This window comes from Peromyscus leucopus, chromosome 2 (assembly GCF_004664715.2).
Source record: "Peromyscus leucopus breed LL Stock chromosome 2, UCI_PerLeu_2.1, whole genome shotgun sequence".
NCBI lineage: Eukaryota > Metazoa > Chordata > Mammalia > Rodentia > Cricetidae > Peromyscus > Peromyscus leucopus.
This window is the reverse complement of record NC_051064.1, coordinates 52969552-52990104: the sequence shown is the minus strand read 5'-3', so window position 1 is coordinate 52990104 and position 20553 is coordinate 52969552. Positions and strand designations below refer to the sequence as shown.

At 42.3% G+C, this 20553-nt stretch overlaps 1 protein-coding gene across 10 annotated transcripts in view; it reads left to right on the top strand.

The window, feature by feature from the left end:
* The window catches only part of Ubap2 (ubiquitin associated protein 2), an 85272-nt gene that overhangs the window by 39559 nt on the left and 25160 nt on the right, over positions 1-20553 (top strand). For 6 of the 10 annotated variants that reach the window (XM_037202511.1, XM_037202508.1, XM_037202512.1 and 3 more), the window contains 6 exons: positions 336-446; positions 7009-7162; positions 10117-10194; positions 11359-11413; positions 15092-15222; positions 19330-19395. In XM_037202511.1, the coding sequence (XP_037058406.1) occupies positions 336-446; positions 7009-7162; positions 10117-10194; positions 11359-11413; positions 15092-15222; positions 19330-19395 (595 nt within the window). The remainder of the gene's footprint in view (positions 1-335; positions 447-7008; positions 7163-10116; positions 10195-11358; positions 11414-15091; positions 15223-19329; positions 19396-20553) is intronic. The other 4 variants (XM_028884036.2, XM_028884032.2, XM_037202514.1 and 1 more) reach the window with 3 other exon arrangements.

The window sequence follows — 20553 nt, the reverse complement described above, 5'->3', positions numbered from 1 at the left end:
TTAATCCCAGCACTTAGGAGGCAGAGATAGGCAGATCACTATGACTTTGAGGCCAGCCTGGTCTATATAGCAAGTTGTTCCAGGCCAGCTACAGCTACATAATAAGATTCTCTTTCCAAAAATAAAAAACTGGCTTGTCTTCGAGGAAGTTGATTTGTGGGTGAGTCTACTAGTATTAATGGGAAAGTCCACTTGCACTTAGAACCTAAACTTACTGGAGTCTAGAAAAGGCTCATGTGGAGGGACAGCATGATTGTTGGATTGGAGTAGAAGAATCAGCAAAGTTAATATTGAGTGTTCTGGTTCCATTAACCATTTTCTGATACTTTGAATAGCTTATGGAAGTGACCGGAAAAAATCAGGATGAATGCATAGTGGCTCTACATGACTGTAATGGAGATGTGAACAAAGCTATCAATATACTGCTGGAAGGAGATTCCGACACGGTGAGTGTTCCTGTTTTCCCCACTTCCAGTTTCCCCTTGGATGAGCTTGAGGTAGAGGGGTTGGGGCATGCTGTATTTTGGAGTTGGTATTCTGGGAAACAAACCCAGGGCCATTCATATTTGAGACAAGCACTGCAGGAAAGTTCCCACAAAGAGCAGTAACTTGGGTATTCCCTCCAGCAAAGTAGTTTCTAGTTCCCTAGCCCGTGAACACTGATGCCACCTACAGCACCCCAGCAGTGGACACTCACGCCACCTACAGCACCCCAGCAGTGGACACTGACACACACCACCTATAGCACCCCAGCAGTGGACACTCACACCACCTACAGCACCCCAGCAGTGGACACTGACACACACCACCTACAGCACACCCCAAGCAGTGGAACACTGACACTACACCACCACCTACAGCACCCCAGCAGTGGACACTGACACACACCACCTACAGCACCCCAGCAGTGGACACTAATGCCACCCGAAAACTTTGGCTCCAGACTGCTCACAGTTATTCATCTTTGTTACTGCCTCTAACCACCTGCTTGTTGGTTTTTCTCTGCTGTAGCCCAGGCTAGTCTCAAACTTGATTTGAAGATGACATTGAACTTCTAATCTGCCTGCCTCCTTCCTTTGTTAGGATTACAGGATGCACCACCATACTTGATTTATACAGGGCTGGGGATTAAAACCAGGGCTTTGTGAATGCTAGGCCGGCACTCTTGACTTACATTCCCAGCCATGCTTAAAAAAAAAAAAAAAAAAAAAAAAGAGAGAGTTTGTGTCTGTATTCGTGTGTGTGTGTGTGTGTGTGTGTGTGTGTGTGTGTGTCTGTATTTGTGTGTGTGTGTGTATGTATGTATGTATGTATGTATGTATGTACTCCAGGTAAGTGCCTGGTACCCTAGGAGGTTGGAAGAAGGCATTGTATCTCCTGGAACTAGCATTATGAGTGGTTGTAAGCCACCAGATAGGTGTTGGGAACTGAATCCAGGTCCTCTGCAAAAACCAACAAGTACTCTCTTTTTTTTGTATTGTTTTTTTGAGACAGTGTTTCTCTGTGTAGCCCTGGCTGTCCTGGAACTCCCTTTGTAGACCAGGCTAGCCTCGACTCAGTTCCGCCTTCATCTGCCTTTCAAATGCTGGAAAACAAGACCCCTTAAACACTGAGCCATCTCTCCAGCCCCTTCTGCCCTACTTACATCTTTAGACTTTAGACTAACAGAAAACCAGGATTTACTGATAACTTTTTTATTAATGAATTTTCCATAAGCATGTTCTCCTAAGACTTAAAATATAGACACTTAAAAATATACACAGATATAGAAGATCATACCAGGCTGTTATAAGCTTTATTCCCTTGATCTCTATATGGAAATTGGAATGTATTTGGTTTATGTTTCTAAATTGAGGAAACTACTTCAGAGCAAGTTAAAACAAATAATACTTCACTGAAAAGAAAGTATATTGATGAATGCACCCAAAATGACTTTCATGGGGTTGGAGAGGTGGCTTGGTAGTTAAGAGACCTGAGTTCAGTTTCTAGAACTCTCCTATGGTAGTTCACAATGGCCTATAGCTCCAGTTTGGGGATTCAGACACCTTCTCCTGAATGCACTTACACATGTATGTACACACAGAAATGCATTCATGCACGCACATACGTGCATGCACACATTGCTACATACACAGAGAGACTTAACTTTGTTTTAAAAGATTTATGCATTTTACTTTAATGTGTATAGCATGTACGCTACTTGCTTTCCTGGTGCATGAGGCCAGAAGAGGGTGTCAGATCATCTGGGACTAGAGTACATACTGTTGTGAGCTACTACTTGGATGCTGGAAATCAAACCCAGGTCTCCTGGAAGAGCAGACAATATCCTTAGGTTGAGTTGTCTCTCCAGCCCCTATACACACATTATTTTAAGAAATAGGAATATATATAATTTAGAGGTATTTTATGTGTATGAGTGTTTTGCCTGCATTTATGTCTGTGTGTCACGTGCATGTAGTGCCTGTGGAGGCCAGAACTGGGGGCATTTGATCACCTGGAACTGGAGTTACACATGGTAGTGAGCTATCATATGGATACTGGGACTCAAACCTGGTTCCTCTGTAAGAGCATCTAGTGTTCCTTTTCTTCTTTTTTTTTTTTCCTCTCCCCTAGATAGGGTCTGACTATATAGTCTTGGCTATCCTGGAACTTATTTTGTAGACCAGGGTGGCCTTGAACCCACAGAGATCTGCCTGCCTCTGCCTCCAGAGTACTTGGATTACAGGTGTGTGCCACTACTGCCCTGTGATTGCCGTTCTTTCAATGTCTATGTTTAGCCAGATTGCCACTTTATAGGGCAGGTTATTACAAATATCCACTATATAAAATTTGAATGCTGTAAGAAATCAAATACCGTAACTAAACAGTGATTTCTTTTTAGTTGATGTTGGAAAACGATGAATTTTGGGGGGGCTGGAGAGATGGCTCAGCAGTTAAGAGCACTCAAAGAGGACCTGGGTTCATTTCCTAGCACACAGCAGCTCACGACTTTGTAACTCCAATTCCAGGTTACCTGGCATCCACCTCTGACATCCATGGACACTAGTCAAGTACATGGTACACAGGTCTACATGTAGACACTCATACACAACATATAAAATGATTTTTTTTTTTTTTTAAATGAATGAATGCTGGGCATGGTGGCACATGCTTGTAATCCTAGCCCCAGGGAGGGAGAGAAATCTTAGTGTGAGGCCAACCAGGGCTACATATAAAGGCCCTTGTCTTGACAACAACCAACAACAAAAAGAACCTTGTTGCATAAACCTTAGATAATTTGGAAAGTAGTTCGCTATTGGAGTGCAGCTCTAACTGTAGATAAGATTCCATGTAGGAGAGTACCACTCTGTGTGCTTAATACATCAAAGATGAATCTATTGGGAAAATGTGTGTTAAAAGGTGAATTAAGGGGTTGGGGATTTAGCTCAGTGGCCCTGGGTTCGGTCCTCAGCTCCGGGGGTGGGGGTGCGGGGGGCGGTGAATTAAAATGTTCAGCAGTATGTAGGGATGCAGCTTAGTTGCTAGAGTGCTGGCCTTGCATGTGTAAGGCCTGGTTTTCTTGCCTGTCACCCATATTTACTGGGCATTGAGGCAGCAGAATGATCAGGAAGCCAGGTTCATCTTTACACATGGTGAGTGTAAGACTAGCCTTCCCTATGTGAAGCCCTGTCTCCCCAAAGTTCACGCCCTTTTGCAGACATTTTGGGGTACATTTCTTTGGTTTTATAAAAACTCAACTGCACTTTGCTTTCTAATAAAGAAGAAATTGGTGGGAAAAGAACTTTTCTAAGTCATTTACTAGGGCCTTGTTCTTTTTTGTGGAGGTGTACCCAGACACTGATATTTACTGCTTTCTTCTAGCTTCCTTAGTTATCAATTTGGGGGTCAGGATAGTTGGGTAAGCTTTTATTTTGAGTTAAAGTTTCGTGTAACCCTGACTGGTCTTGAGCTTGCTGTGTAGCCAAGAATGGCTTTGAACTCCTGATACTTTTGCCTCAACATCCCATGCAGGGGCTACAACCATGTACCACCATGCCTGATTGTTACTGCTTTTTGTGATAAGTTCTCCCAGCTTGTCCAGAACTCATTATGTATGATAGATTGACTTCAGACTCAAGGCATTTATAAGTGCTGGGATTACAGTGTAAGCCACCATGCCTTATTCAATATTTAACTTTTAAAATTGTTTTTTTTTTTAATTAGATGTATTCATTTTATTTTCTGTGAGTCTTTCACCTGCATGTTTGTATGCACCATGCGTGTGCCTGGTGTCTGAGGATGTCAGAGAAGGTGTTGGATTCCCTGGAACTAGTGTTGTTAGTTATGGATGGTTGAAGTTGCAGTGCGGGTGCCGTGAACTGAACCCAGGTCTTCTCCAAGAGCAACAAGTGCTCTTAACTCCTGAACAAACTCCAGCCCTATCACCAGCTACAAGGAACATGGAAATTTCATAATGGGATAGGCTAGATCTGAATTCTGGTTTTTGTCCAAGAGCAGAAAGTAGCAAATTAGGGGCTGGACAAAGTCACAAGAGTACTCTTGTTTACAGGGGAGTGGGTGTGAAGGAAATGAAGCCGAGGAAAAGTCCTTTTGAAATTCTGGTTTGGGTTAGGACATGGTGTGAGACATAGTTTCTTTCATGCCCTTTGCCATGTGTCTTACCTGATACCGTCTTTGGCTCTGTGGCTAATGACTAGCCAGTGGTAATGCCTGTCTTCCCATGCTAACTGCAGTGGGGTGAGTGTGCAGACAGGGTAGGCTGGCCAGCAGCCAGATAAGCAGTGAAGGCAAACGGGTTCTAGTCTGTTGACTAGCCCTGTTTCTGTGCCAGGGTCTCAGAAACAAAATTGGTACTTTGAAATGGTGTGTTCATTTGAGGATCCTATTTTTTGCATATTAACTTGTTTTTATTTTTTGTGCATTGGTGTTTTGCCGTGGGTGTTGGGTCCCCTCGAACTGGATTTACAGACAGTTGTGAGTTGCTGTGGGTGCTGGGAATTGAACCCAGGTGCTCTGGAAGAGGAGTCAGTGCTCTTAACCGATGAACCATCTCTCCAGCCCCTTGGGTATCTGTATTTTTAAAGATGAATTTTCTTTTCTCATGTAAGTGCATATAGAAATATTGAGCATGACAAGTACTGAATTTTTTTTCTTTCATTATGTCTGCATACAGTTTAATGTATCAGCTCTTTAAATTAATGTATGTACTTGTTTTTAACGGATAATATTGATAGTTGATGGCTGTGCTGATGGTTTTGAGACAAATTTTGAGCAAACTGCTTTTTTTTATCACTGAGATGTATCAGGGCAGATCTTATCATGTATTAGAATTTCTTTGGACATATCTTTTTTTTTTTTTTGGTTTTTCGAGACAGGGTTTCTCTGTGTAGCTTTGTGCCTTTCCTGGGACTCACTCTGTAGCCCAGGCTGGCCTTGAACTCACAGAAATCCGCTTGCCTCTGCCTCCCAAGTGCTGGGATTAAAGGCGTGCGCTACCAACGCCCGGCTTTCTTTGGACATATCTTACAAATAGCAAATTCATAATGCTGCAGCTTGTTACAAAGTTCCTTTGTTTTTTGTTTTTGTTGTTGGTTGTTTGTTTGTTTGAGACAGGGTTTCTCTGTGTAGAGAACTTGCTAAGGAGACCAGGCTGGCCCTGAACTCACAAGTTCCATCTGGCTCTGCTTCCTGAGTGAGTGCTGGGATTAAAGTTGCTTTGGAAATCTGTATTTTTAATGACCTTGTTCTCTTTAAAAACCTTGTGTCCATACACTTGAGGACTATTGTACACAATCATCTCTTTAGTAGTTATGATAGTGTTAGACTGCCTCCTTAAAGGCTTCTTTTCTTAATTTCCCTCACAAATGAATTCTTGCCAGTCTATGGACAACTCACAAGCCAAGAGTTGCTTAAGGCTGGTATATCTTTTGCTGAACAATATGGGATAAAATGTTTCTCTCTTAAATTCTTTGCATAGAAATCTGACCCCTTCATGGGGAATAGCTTATGAATAGTTTATCCATCTTTTGGTCTGGTTCTGTAAAGATCTCTCTCTCTCTCTATCTCTCTCTCATACATGCATACACCTGCCTTGTCCTAGCTTCATGATCTTCCAATAAATTTCCTGGAAATTTATTCTTTTTAGAGTTCTATCTTAAAGCATGTGTGTGTGTGCATCTCCGAGACAATGGCCAAGAAGGATAGGAGAGTGCTGTAGTTACAGGTAGTTGTCAGGTACTTAACATGGGTGCTGAGAATGAACTTCAGGTCCTCTGCGAGAGCCCAAAATGTACAGCTTAAGATGGCCTTGAACTCGTGGTCTTCCTGCCTCTGCCTCTACTGCATGTCCTCCTAGCATATGCTGGGCTACAGCTGACTGTTAGTATTTGGAGGAAGGGTCTGACAGTGTAGCCCTGGCTGCTCTGCACTCTTGATCCCCCTGCCTCTTCCTCTTGAGTACTGGGGTTGTAGGTATGTGGCTTTGCTTCTGTTCTGTAACATGTGAAGGTGGGATTGGACTTCGTTTAATCAGACTTGCAAACATAATCAATTGAATTTACAGACTTTTACTCGAGGAACAACATATTTAATAGTCTCTAATTTAAAATATAGAGGAGGTGCTTCAGGAAATATTATTAACTTTATTCCTGTATTTGCATAGGAAAAGACTTGGTGGTGGGAAAGTAATATGTTGTCTGTAGTTATTCATGCACTGTATAATTATAAGAGCTTAACAAGGTTTGTTGTCCTTTTTGAGATTTGATCTTAGTTTTAGTTTGTGTGTGTGCACCCACAAGTGTGTATGCCTGCAGAGGTCTGAGTTGTCAGACTCCCTTGGAGCTAGAGTTACAGGCAGTTGTGAGCCACCTGATGTGGGTGCTGGGAATTGAGCCGTCCCTCCAGATTTTGTCTTTTTCAGGAAAGCAGAACTAAATGGGAAAGAATTAAAATGTAGGGTTTGAAAGCTATATGACAACTCAATGATCGTAGAACTCTACTTTTTGATAGACGTCATGGGAGACTGTCGGGGGAAAGAAGAAGAATTTTGGAAAAGAAAGCTCAGAAAATAAAGAAAACAGAGAGAAGAGGACGGAGAGAGAAACGAGTCGTGGACGGGGAAACAACAACCGGAAAGGAAGAGGTGGCCCCCGAGGCAGAGAGTGTGAGTACAGCTTCTCTGCTTAGTATTTTCATACCCCTGAAAAAAGCAGCCCAGAGAATACCCATAAACCCACCTGTCAGTGTACATTCCTTAGTCTAATCACTAGCGCTGGTCTGTTAGGTGCTGTGATGGGGTTTCTGTTAGTGCCGACCTGGGCTGCAGGTAGTTCATTTTTGTGTCCTTAAAACTGGTTTCTGTTAGACGTCAAGTGAACTGGGGTTGGGGTAGGTATAGGTTCATTCACTGATATATACTCATGCTACAGACACGGATTACATTAATAAGAGGTATGCCTTTAATCCCAGGCAAAGGCGTGTGGATTTCTGTGAGTTTGAGGCTGATCCTGGTGAACATCCTAAGTTTCAGGCCAACCGGGGTTGCATAATGAGACCCTGTCTCATCCCCCCCCCCCCCCCCCAACAAACCTACCTAAAGGAGATAAATTCAATAGGCGGGCTTTTTGTTGAGTTTAACCTGGAGTTGTTCTCTGAGCTCCACATGTGTGCGTTGCCGTGTTTCCTGGGGTCCCCTATTTTGACACCGTTTTACTGGAACAGCCCAGGAGATCTTTTATAGTTAGTTTATTCCTTTGATATTTATCAACTACTTGCTGTGTTGTGTAGAGACCTATGGAAATAATTAAAACAGATTTTTTAAAAGGTTGATAGCCTGGTGATACCTGTAATCCTAGAACTTGAGAGCTTTTAGTAGGAATAATTGAGTTCAGGGCCAGCCTTAGTTACATAGTGAAATCCTGTCTCAAAAAACACCCCCTCCTTTTTTTCCCTCAGTCTTCATAAAATTAATTAGAAGTTAATTAGACTATCCATATATATCTCCAGCTTTAATAAATTCTCCTTCCTCCAGCAGTGAAATTACATCTACCATTATGTTTTGCTCTAAATTTTTGTTTGTTTTGTGTTTTTCAAGACAGGGTTTCTCTGTGTAGCCCTGGCTGTCCTGGAGCTCACTCTGTAGACAAAACTGGCCTTGAACTCACATGGATCTGTCTGCCTCTGCCTCCTGCGTGTTGGGATTATAAAGGCATGTAGCACCACTGCCCATCAGCCTGGCTTTACATTTAATTAAAATTATTTTTATCTATTTATTGTTTGTTGTGTGCATATGCCATGATACACACGTGTAGTAGCTCAGCAAACAATTTTGGGTTGTCTCTTTCTTTCCTTCCACCATTTGGGTCCTGGGATTGAACTCGGTCATCAGGGTTGGTTGGAGCCTTTACCTATTAAGCCATTTCACTAGCCCTATTTTTAAATTAAGGTTAATTGGGTGGTAGCATTAAGAATGAGAAGTAAAGTATGTAATGGAAAATGTATGATTTGATGCTGGGGATTGAATCATGGGCCTTAGCTTGAATTCTTACTTAGCCATATCTCTTAAACATTACTTTTATTTTTTGAGACAGGTTCTCATTATGTAGCCCTGGCTGACCTTAAATTCACAGAACATTGCCAGTCCCTTGATAGCCAAGTGCTGGGATTAAAGGCATGGGCCACCACACCTGGCCTTATATAATACTTTAGTAGTGTTATATAGAACATCGTATGTGAGGAAATAAATTCAGAGACAGGTGGAGATTAGGGGAAGGGATATGGTAAATTTAAATGTACTGCAAAGGAGGCCTCACTGGGAACTCATGAGAGTTAAGTAGCCACTAAAAAAATGAAGGGAGTTAATGAGACCAAGATCTTCTGTCAAGGTTCTCTGTTGTATGGAGCCATTAAAGCCAGTGTGAATATGAAAAATAGGAGTCTGTGCTTGCCTCTTCTGGGTAGTGCCCTAAAGAACCTGTCTTTCATTTTACCTTTTACAAGGATACTGTGTGTGTCTGTGCCTGTTTCTGTGTCTGTGTCTGTCTGTCTGTCATCTATGTGATATTATTGTTTTGTCTTCCAGCCTTATTTTATTATTATTATTTTGTTGTTGTTGTTGTTTTTCCAAGACAGGGTTTCTCTGTGTAGTCTGTCTGTAGACCAGGCTGACCTTGACTTGTCTCTGCCTCTCGAGTGCTGGGATCAAAAGGCATGTGCCACCATTGCACGGCATTTACCAGCCTTTAACTTAACTAAGGAATAAATTCTGTTATTGTTGTTGCATAATGAATGTTGATTTTGTTGTTACTGTTTAAAGAAAATTTATTTGATGATGGCAAATCCATACAGAGAAAGTAAAATCACCATTTATTTATTTATTTGTTTATTTATTTATTTATTTATTTATTTAGATAAGGTCTCTATGTAGATTGGGTGTCTGGCCTCACAGAGATCCTGCTTCTGCATCATGAGTACTGGGATTAAAAGCATGTGCCACCATGCTCAGCACCATGCTATTTTAATTTCATTTTTTTAAAATTCTTTTTTAAAAGATATATTTATTTATTATGTATACAGCATGTATGATTGCAGGCCAGAAGAGGGCACCAGACCTCATTACAGATGGTTGTGAACCACCATGTGGTTGCTGGGAATTGAACTCAGGACCTCTGGAAGAGCAGTCAGTGCTCTTATCCTCTGAGCCATCTCTCCAGCCTTTTAATGTGATTGCATGTGCTGTCATTCAGTTTTTTGTGCTCCCCCCCCAAGACTAGGTCTCAGTGTGTTGTCCAACAGTCCTTGAATTCATGATTTTCTTGGTTCCACCATCCTAGTGATGGGGAGGTGTTTGGTCACGTGCTTCCAGTTTTGTGCCACTTTTTATTTTTCCGATTTTCTAAATGTTGTTTTCATTCTAACCTGCTATTTGAGAGAGGGTCTCACTTGAAGACCAGGCCTTCAACTTAGGGGATCAGAGGAGAGTGCAACCATTCCTGGAATTTTTTTTTTTTTTTTTTTTTAATTCTTTGTTCATTTTGCACTTGGTTTTGTAAGTGCCAAAAAAGTTTGGTACAAAGGTTTGGAAATGAAAAGTTGACATTTCTGCTTTTTCCTGTTTAGTCAAAGGTGAAGAGAATGGAATTGATTGCAACCAAGGAGACAAACCTTCAGAGCGAGGCAAGCGGGCCCGAGGCAGAGGTAAGGGAGAATGAACCAGATGGAATCCTGGGCCCAAGAGGAGAAGGCAGGCTGGTGATTTACTGGGTTTGAGAATGTGTAGAAATGCATTATAAAGGAATGTCGTCCTCTAAGATGGCGAGATGTAGCTACCGATGCCTGTGACAGACGCGTAGTGATTTTGTGTTTATATTTTACTTTGGTTCTGTTGTTTTGGTGTTGAAGATTGAGCCCTGTGCCTGTCCTTGATAAGAATGTACTCCATCACTGAGCTACACCCCAGACCCTAGAATCCTATTGTTATTGTAAGGTATGGTGGTTCCAGGTATAATCCCAGCACTTGGGAGTCATGCAGGGGCCTGGAGAGTTCTGCTATACTGTTAGCAATGCAAGAATAGCTTATCCTTTATTTTGGGGTGTTGTGGAGGATTTTCTTTGTTTTTTGTGTTTTTCTAGACAGGGTTTCTCTGTGCAACCCTGGTTATCCTGGAACTTATATGTAGCCCAGGCTGGCCTCAAACTCAGATCCGCCTGCCTCTGCCTCCCAAGTGCTGGGATTAAAGGCATACACCACCACGGGGCATTATTTATTTAAAATGTTTTATGTGTATGGATATTTTGCCTGCATGTATTCCTGTGTGCCATGTGTATGCAGAGTCTGTGGAGGGCCGAAGAGGGCATTGGATGCCCCTGGGGACTGGTGTACAGTTGGTGTGAGCTGCCATGTGGGTGCTGAATGGAGATGGAACTCTGGTAGAGAAACCAGTGCTCTTAACCACCGGGCCACCTTTCCAGCGCTTGTGATTTTATTTATTTATTTATTTATTTATCTATTTATTTATTTATTTATTTAATTATTTATTTATTTATTTTGGTTTTTTTTTGAGACAGGGTTTCCCTGTGTAATAGTCCTAGTTGTCCTGGAACTCAATGTATAGACCAGGCTGGCCTCTGCCTCCCATGTGCTGGGATTAAAGCGGTGCACCCCCCCCCCCCCCCAGCAACTTGTATTTTTGTTTGTTTGTTTGTTTGTTTTTTTAAAAGTCATACTACAGTCTAGATTGGTTAGGAAGTCTCTATGCAGCCCTGACTGGCCTGAAACTCTCTGCTTAATTAAACCATTCAACTTATATCTATATATCTATATACAAATACCACTATATTCCACAATTGTGTCTTTTAAAGGATTTGGACGTGGCAGAGGCAGAGGGGCAGGAAGGTTCTCTGCTCAGAGCATGGGGTAAGTCACAGCCATCATCCTATTGCTGTAGTGTATTTCCTAGTCATTCTAGTTCCTCTCCCTCTGACCTGTGGATAGGTAGAGCATCGCTGTTCCTGTAGATATTAAATCAGGGCTCTGACCTTTGCACTGCTGGCAGCTTTGCTTGGATAATGCTTCACTGGGATAGTAGATGTTCTGTACTTTGATGCGTAGCATCATCCTCTCCTCTAGGTAGCACCCCTCTCCCTGTGAAGTTAAACTAAAATGTCTGCAGACACTGCCAAAGGTTCCCAGCGGAGTGGGCATGTGTGGATAATCATCCTTCGTTGCTGAGTTGAAAGCCAGCTAAATCCTCCAGTCACTGTACACGAAATATGTTTATGTATAAATCATACTTTTATCCTAGATGATAGTAGTAAAGGCTAACCATTCTAGGTAGGTGTCATAATTGGCTACTATTACTTCTAGGGTTTCTTTTTCTCATTGTTTCTTTTGTGTGTGGCCAGACAACTCAAATATCGAACCCCAACCTTTAAACTCATAGCTTTTCTATTTACTTCTTATTCTTCTGTGTTTATTGTAACATTCCTATTTATTTTGTTCATGAATCACCTGTATCACGATGCCTTATAGCTGTTCAGTTAGGATTGAATTATCTTATTTTTATTTTTTTATATCTATCTTGTATTTGTGAACATACCCATGGCGTCCATATGGAGTCAGAGGACAACTTTTGAGAGGCATCCTTTCCACCATTGTGTCCCATGATTGAATTTAGCCTGTCAATCTTGGCAGCTAGTGCCTTTACCTGCTGAACCATCTCACCAGTTTTAATGAAAATAGAGAGAAGTACAGAACATTTCTTTAGCTATAGCTGTACATGAAGAAGAATATAACTGCATTCAAAGGCAAGGTTAGGGCCTTGGAGAAATGGTTCAGTGGTTAAAGAGTACTTGTTGCTCTTGGAGAGGACTTGGCTTGGTCCTAGCACCCAGCTGCCATATCGTGGCTCACAGCCATTTGTAACCCCAGTTTCAGGGGATCTGATATATACTCTTCTGGATCCCTCTATGGGCAGGGGCATGTGCATGAGATATCTATATCTATATCTATATATATATATATCTATGTGCATATAGGTCAGACACTTGTACACATAAAATAAAAATGATGGCACACGCCTTTAATCCTAGCACTCGGGAGGCAGAGCCAGGCGGATCTCTGTGAGTTTGAGGCCAGCCTGGTCTACAGAGTGAAATCCAGGACAGGCACCAAAACTACACAGAGAATCCCTGTCTTAAAACAAACAAACAAACAAACAAAATGATGGCACAGACGCTTCCTTAATCCCCAGCACACCCAGGCAGAGGCAGGCAGATATATCTCTGTAAGTTCAAAGCCAGTTTAGTCTATATAGCAAGTTCCAGAACAGCCAGAGTGACATTGAAAAACCTTATTTCAAAAAGCTGACTTCCCCTGAATAAACATGCCAAGCTTAGAGTCTGACAGGAGGGAAGGAGACGGGTTAACTCTCGATATTACTTCTCATTGGAAGTCTTTTAAAGATGTATTATTTTGTGTATGAGCCTTGAGTGTGTATTTGTGTTCCATGTGCAAGAGGGTACCTATGAGGTTTCCCTCTGAAATTAACAAGTTACACGATGCATTGAGAGTGTCCACTTTTTTGGTCTTTGGAAATGGTTTCTGGGCCATTTTGAACAGTCTTGTGGGTCCTGCAAGAGCAGCAAGTGATCTTAACCACTGAGCCATCTCGCCCGCCTCTTCATTGGAAACTTACTGGTGTTCTTTCTTGGCTGGAAAAGTTTCAGGTCTCATAACTACTTAGGATGCCAAAGACCAAATTGTAGAAACTTGAGGACCATTTATAAGAGTAGAAAGATGATCCTAAAGTAGCCTTTCCTTTGTAGAAGATATGCAAGCTTGGCTGGAGATGTAGTTAATAGAGTGCCTCCCTAGCACAGGCAAAGAGAGCTCTGGGTTCAGGCCCTTGCACACCATAAAACGGGAGATGCTGGCACAAGCTTGTAATTCCAGGAGTATTGTTATGAGGTATCCACCAAAGAAAACTGACATGGGTTTAAGCCAATGGAAAGTCTGTATTAGCTAGCCAGCAACTACTCTAGGTGTTTAAGACACATTGCAGCTCTGAGCCTTTGTCAGGCTGAGCTTTTAAGCACAAAAGCTACACCCTGGATTGACATACATCAGTTAGCAGGAACAGTTAGCTAAAAGTAGAGCTACAGAAGCCAAAAAACAAGGTTGGTACATTTAGGGTCTTGCTCAGAACTGTAGACTTTGGATTGGGAGTTTGTTACTGTTTTGGCAGGTGTTGCTGCCTGTGTACTGGGTTCCAAGGCCTGAATGATACTTCCATCATGGTATCAGTTGTATTAGGTCTGCAGGCCTGTTACAGTTTCAGAAGTTCAAGGTCATCTTCAATTACATACTGAGTTTATAGGCAGCCTGGGATACATGAGACAGATCCTATCTTCAAAAAATGAAAAAATGGGGTGGAGGTTCATACATCTTAATCCTAGGACTTGAGAGGCAGAGGCAGGCATATTTATGCGAGTTTGAGGCTTGCTAGCACTGCATAGTGGGACCCTGTTTGAAAAACAAAAAACAAGACATTTGTACCATTGGGCCTAATGGTTAAAGGTGCTTGTTGCCAAGACTTGTGACTTAAGTTCTGTCGCTGAGACCTTTTTGGTGGAGGAGGGAACCTGTTCCTGAAGGCCATTCTCTGATCTCCATAAGTGTGCTGTAGCACATGTGAATCACCACACACTAAATAGAAAATGAAAAAATCTGTATCAGGCTGGTCGTGGTGGCATAAACCTTTAATCCTAGCATTTGGGAGGCAGGCAAATATCTGTGAGTTCAAGGTTACCCCTGGTTTACTTACTCAGTTCAAGGACATCCAGGGCTACATTGAAAAACAGTCTCAAAACAAAACAAACAGAATCTTCCTTGTAGGGGCTGGAGAGATGGCTCAGCAGTTAAAAGCACTGGCTGCTTATCCAAAGGACCTGGGTTTGATTCCCAACACCCACCAGCAGCTTACAAACATCTGTAACTGCAGTTTAAGGGAGGCTCTGGGCAGGGCACTTCCAAGTATGTGGTTCACAGACAGAACACCCATACATATAAAGTAAAATAAAAATAAATGTTTACAAAATACATCACACCAGGTGGTGGTGGTGAATGCTTTTAATTCCAGCACCCAGGAGGCAGAGCCAGGTGAATCTTTGAGTTTGAGGCCAGCCTGGTCTACAGAGTGACATCCAGGGCAGGCACCAAAACTACACAGAGAAACTCTGTCTCGGGAAAAAAAAAAAAAATCTATATCACAATGGCTTCAAGAGTTGGCTGCCATCAAATACTCAGAGGAGGAGACCCAGGCCGAGGCCTTTTACAGCAGCCCTTCCAAGGATCTTGAGCTTATTTGGTTTGGAATATGTTTTACTTTTTCTTTTTTGTGTTTAGAGACAGGGTCTCTGAAGGTTGCTTTGGCTGGCCTGATGCTTGCTGTGTAGACCAGGCTAGCCTTGCTATTAGAGACCTTCCTGTCTTGCCTCCCCAGAGCTAGATTATGGGTGTGTGCTACCGCACCTGGCCAAATTTGGAGTATTTTTGTACACAAAATTTATTTTGTGATTTTGAAACTTGTTTTAGTTTCTGTTTGTTTACTTCAAACCCCAGGACATTCAACCCTGCAGACTATTCAGAGTCTGCTTCTACAGATGGCTGTGGGACAAAGTTGGTAGTTTGGGAAGCTGCCCAGAATGGTACAGATGAAGGTCCTGGTAAGTGTTTTGTTCTGTTTGTATTTGAGAAATGGTCTTCCTACAGCCTGAGTTGGCCTTGAACTTTCAGTGATCCTCCTGTCCCATAGTCTAGAAGTCTGGGATTTCAAAACTTAGCCATCACACCCATCTTCAGAGACTTCTTAGTATTTCTGTCTGTCTGTCTGGTAGGAGGGGTGCATGTGAGTTTGAGTTCCACATTCCTAGAGCAGTTTCAGGTGCTGTGATCTACCTGACTTGGATGCTGGGAACTGAATGCAGGTCCTCTGGAAGAGAAGCAGACATCCTTAACAGCCCCTAGAAATGGTTTTAAAATGTTTTGTTATCTGAGTATGATGAGGCATGACCTGTATTTAGCTGCCTGAGGCCAAGTCAGGTATATGTGCTTAACCACTGAGCAATCTCTCCTGCTCAGCCTTTCCTTTTCAAAATGAGATGAAGTTCTGCTTTGTATTTTAAACTGGCTTTGAACCACCCATCTTCTTATCCCAGCCTCTGAAGTGGTAGAATTACAGGCATGTGCCACTACTTGCAGCTAGAAGAGTTTAAGATTTATTTTTATCTTTTATGTTTATTGGTGTGTTTTATGCATGTATATCTGGAAACCGCATGTGTGCAGTGCTTGAGTAGGCCAGAAGAGGCCATTGGATCCTCTGGACTGGAGTTATAGGTTATTGTGCAATGCTATTTGGGCACTGGGGATCATCCTCCGGTCCTCTAGAAGAACAGCCAGTGTTCTTAACTGCAGAGCCATCTTTCCGTCCCTAAGAGATAAAATAAAACTGCTTAGTGTTCTGCGTTGTGGCTGATGAAAGTTAAATTTTGTTTGTTTGTTTTGCTTTTTTGTTTATCAAGACAGGGTTTCTCTGTGAAGCAGTCTAGGCTAGACCTCTGTAGACCAGGCTGACCTTGAACTCACAGAGATTCACCTGCCTCTACCTCCTGAGTTCTGGAATTAAAGGCCTGTGCCACCATTGCCTGGCTGTGGTTTTTGAGGCAGGGTTTCTCTGTATAGTCCTGGCTCTCCTGGAACTTGCTCTGTAGACCAGGCTGGCCTTGAACTCAGATCCACTTGAATCTACCTATTGAGTAGCTGGGATAAAAGGCATGTACCACCATGCTCAGCTTTTTTAATTGTTTTCTGGAATATATAAGTCAATAGTTGTTAACTATTGGTTTACTTAGAGATCCTCTGATGACTAATTCCTGGTAGTCTAACTACAGAAGCTTTATTTATAAAAAAAATATAATTTATACAATAAACTAACAGTGAAATTGATTATAACCCAATGTACAGAAGTTATAAACCTGGAAGCATCAGCCTTTTGTGGTGGCACAGAACTCTAATCCTAACATTTGAGTGGGAAAGGCAGGATGCTTTGGAGTTGAAGGTCAGCCTTGGCTATGTGATTAGTGTAAGGCTAGCCTGGACTATGTGAGACCCAGTCTCAAGCAAGCAAACACATTCTATAAAACTATCTCAGAAGCATAGCATAGTTAGTGGTCTAGGAATGAATCTACAGAGAAGACAAAAGCTATTTAGAAATATTTGTAAAGACCTAGTATTCGGGTGTGGTGGAATTTAGGCTGAGGCAGAAGGACCACAGAATGGAGGACAGCATGAAATCTGTAGTGAGACCTTGTATCTTAGTCAGACTTATCTTCTTTGTGATAAAATACCTGAAAAATAAGAGAGGAGTGATTTACTTTAACACAGTTTCAGAAGTTTCAGTCTGTAATGGCTGATCTTTTTTTTCTTTTTTTTTAAACTTTCTGAGACAGAGTCTTCTCTATGTAGACAGGGCCTTGAATTTACAGAGCATCACCTACCTCTGCCTTCAAGTGTCATGATTAGAGGTGTGGGTTACCATGCCTAGCCCTCTTTGTGTTTTTTTTTGATTTCATGATGAGGTAGTAACATCATGACAAGCCAGGCATAGAGGAACTAGCTTGGTCACCTCATGATAGCCAGGAAAGAGTGGCTCTGGAGAATTTATAGCTCCCAAGGTCACACTGACTCTAGGGGTCTACTTCAGTTAAGTTTCATTATATTCCAGCATATTGACCCACCTGGGACCACCCTTTCCATACACGAGTCTTTTAGAGAATATGCCATATACTAACCATGGTAGTCTGTCTTAAAAAGAGAGATCCTAAAACTTCTCAAAAATTACTAGTATAATTGATACTACTTAATGAGATATATCAAGAGAAAGAATTGGTGTCATACATTATAGATAATATCAGAACATAGTTCTCTGCCCTGGGGTTGTAGCTCAGCTTGTAGGTGTGATGTCCAATACCATTTCTTATAAGAGAAAGATAAATTTATATCCACATCTTTGAAGTTCTGTGTGCTTTTGTTACTATACCATTTTGAACAAGCTGTTAGAAAGTATCGTAAGACAGAAAAATGATAACACCATTTATCTTAGCAGTGAAGAGTTTTCTTACCATACACAAAGCCCTGGTACCACCACTACCAAAAGAGACTGGCTAGAGCTGGGCGGTGGTGGCGCACGCCTTTAATCCCAGCACTTGGGAGGCAGAGCCAGGCGGATCTCTGTGAGTTCGAGGCTAGCCTGGGCTACCAAGTGAGTCCCAGGAAAGGCGCAAAGCTACACAGAGAAACCCTGTCTCGAAAAACCAAAAAAAAAAGGAGACTGGCTAGAGAGATGGCCCAGCCATTAAGAGCATTTAATTGCTCTTCCAGAGAATTCTAGTTTGAGTTTCAGCACCCACACCAGGCAGTTTACCCTGCCTATAACTGCTTCCTGCAGGAAGTAGTCCCAGCACTCACAGGGTAGTTCACAACCATCCAAAAATCCAGTTGCAGGGGACCCAATGTCCTCCTTTGACCTCTTGGGCACCAGGCACATAGTTATATGCTCCTACTTGCCGGAAAATAGTCATAATAATTCAGTAATTTTTAGGGGCAGAGCAGGTTGAATTCTAATAAATGCATACATAATTGTAACCATAATTAAAAGTGAGACGATATTTTTCTAGTAGCGATAAACAATTGCAAGTCAAATAAAAATAGATCATAATTTAAAACTAGCATCTTTTACGGCTGGGGATGTAGTTCAGTGGTAGAAGATTGATTTTTTTGTAGAGAATATCTAGCATGGTTTCTACCAAAGGGGGGCATGCTCGATGTTCTGGAGTTGGAATTCTTATCGTTGCTGCCACCTCCTTTCCCCAGGGTACTGAGAAGTACTGATAGGTAGCTTCACCATGGTTTCCACTTCCCATCTTAGCAGGCTTTGCCTTCAGTCTAAAGACATGGAAGAGAATTTATGGTAATCCAAACAATTGTGATGAAACAACCAAGAACTCAAGAGCTTAATCTCAAATTACAGTCATAGGCAGCATGGAGCTAACAGAAGCTTAATCTCAAATAACAGTCATAGGCAGCATGGAGCTAGCAGAATCCTATCATGGGTTGACACTGTATCTAGCGGGAAGCATGAGTCTTCTGTCTAGCTGACTGGGGCGAAGATTTTGACGTTTCAGGGCTGTTCACTATAGTGAATAGAACAGAGCAACCCTGAGTGGGAAAACAGTGAGGCCGACACACATTTCACAAAGAAGACAGGAGCGAATCTTACCTGCTTTGGGCAAGGCAAAGATTATGTATACAAATCTCAGTGAGCATGAACCATTAAGAATTTGTGTGTATGGGCATGGGTGTGGGTTCTTGTGCTCATGTGTACACCTGCAGAAACAAGAACGTGGCACTATGCATCTTCTTTATTGCTTTCTACCTTTTTCGTTTTGTGTGAGTGGATGTGAGGAGGTCAGGAGACTTTGCACCAGTGGATTCCAGGAATAGGCTCAGGACACCAGACTTAACAGCAAGCCCCAATAGTTTAATGTATAAATTAGGCATAGTAAGACATTTAACAATTAAAACTAACTAAATGAAGTCAAAACTGTAAGGATTATATGAATGTGGTTGAAGTTTTGTTTCTAGAATTTTCCATTTAACATTTTGGGCCTTGGTCTCTGCATGCGGAGGGGCTGCTGTAATAATGAACTCTTTTGTGTGCTGACATCGCTCTTGTTTTCATATGCTGTAAGCCTTCCTTTTACTTTGGTCCACAGAAGGGATAGCAAAGCCTCACAGTATATCTCAGGAGCTGCCAAATAAAAGTTCTTATGGACTCAAAGGTATGATGAATGTTTTGTTTTGAAGTTTTGCATAGTTAAGAATCATCCAGAGCCGAGTATGTCATTTCCTGGTAGAGTGCTTGAAAGCCCAGGTTTGACCCCAGCACTGCATGAAGTGGGTGTGGTGCAGGTTGAAGAGAGTTTGAGGCCAGACTCAAAAGAAAAGAAAGAAACCTTTGAGCCAGTCAGGCACGTGTCCCCAATCCTGATGCCTTTAGTCCTGGGGACCCATAAATAACATGGAGAGAACTGACCCTTACAAGTTGTCCGCTGACCTCCACATTCATGCTGTGGCACGTAGACCTTTGAGTTCAAGGCCAGCCAGGGCTACATAGGGAGTTCCAGAACATCCAGGGCTGTATGGTAAGACCCTGTCTCAAAAAACCAAAAAGGAAAGAAAGGGATGGAGAGAGATGGGGGAGGGAGGGAGGGAGGGAGGGAAGAAGGAAGGAGATTGGTTGTGTCTTTTTATAAAACGAGTGTGTGTTTACTTTGTTCCTATGGCTCTTTCTTGTACTCCTTGCTCCTGGGCTTTTAGTTTTTGGCGTGCTAGGACTGAAGCCAGAGCATTGCACATACTGTTCAGACACCTTACCAGTGAACTAGATTCTCAGCCAGCTCAACCCAATACTGTGTGGGGCTGAAAATAATGTTATCAAAGCTATCCCATAGGTGTGGGGGTAGAGGACCATAGATTGAAATTCAATTGTTTGCATGAAATTCTTACTGTAAAGTTTAAATGTTCTAGAATTGGTGAGAGTCTGGGCTCAGTCAGGTGGTGGTGGCGGCGGCAGCGAACGCCTTTAATCCCAGCTCTTAGGAGGCAGAGGCAGGCAGGTCTCCATGAGTTTGAGGCCAGCCTGGTCTACAGATTGAGTTCCAGGACAGCCAGGGCTTCACAGAGAAACCTTGTATAACAAAACAGAGGGCAAAAAAGAGTCTTGAGCTGCCCTCCTCCTAGGCAATGAGTGGCATTTTTATACTGCAGGCTGTTGCACCCCTGCCTCGGGCTCTCCCACCTAATTCTCAACACACCGATTCATGGTTTCCCCTGCCTGCAGCTATCATCACACATGATGTCTTCCTGCTTAGAAACAAACTCAGTTTCTCACGGCCTCCTTTTGTGTTAATTTTAAAATTATTTTCCTGTTCCTCTGA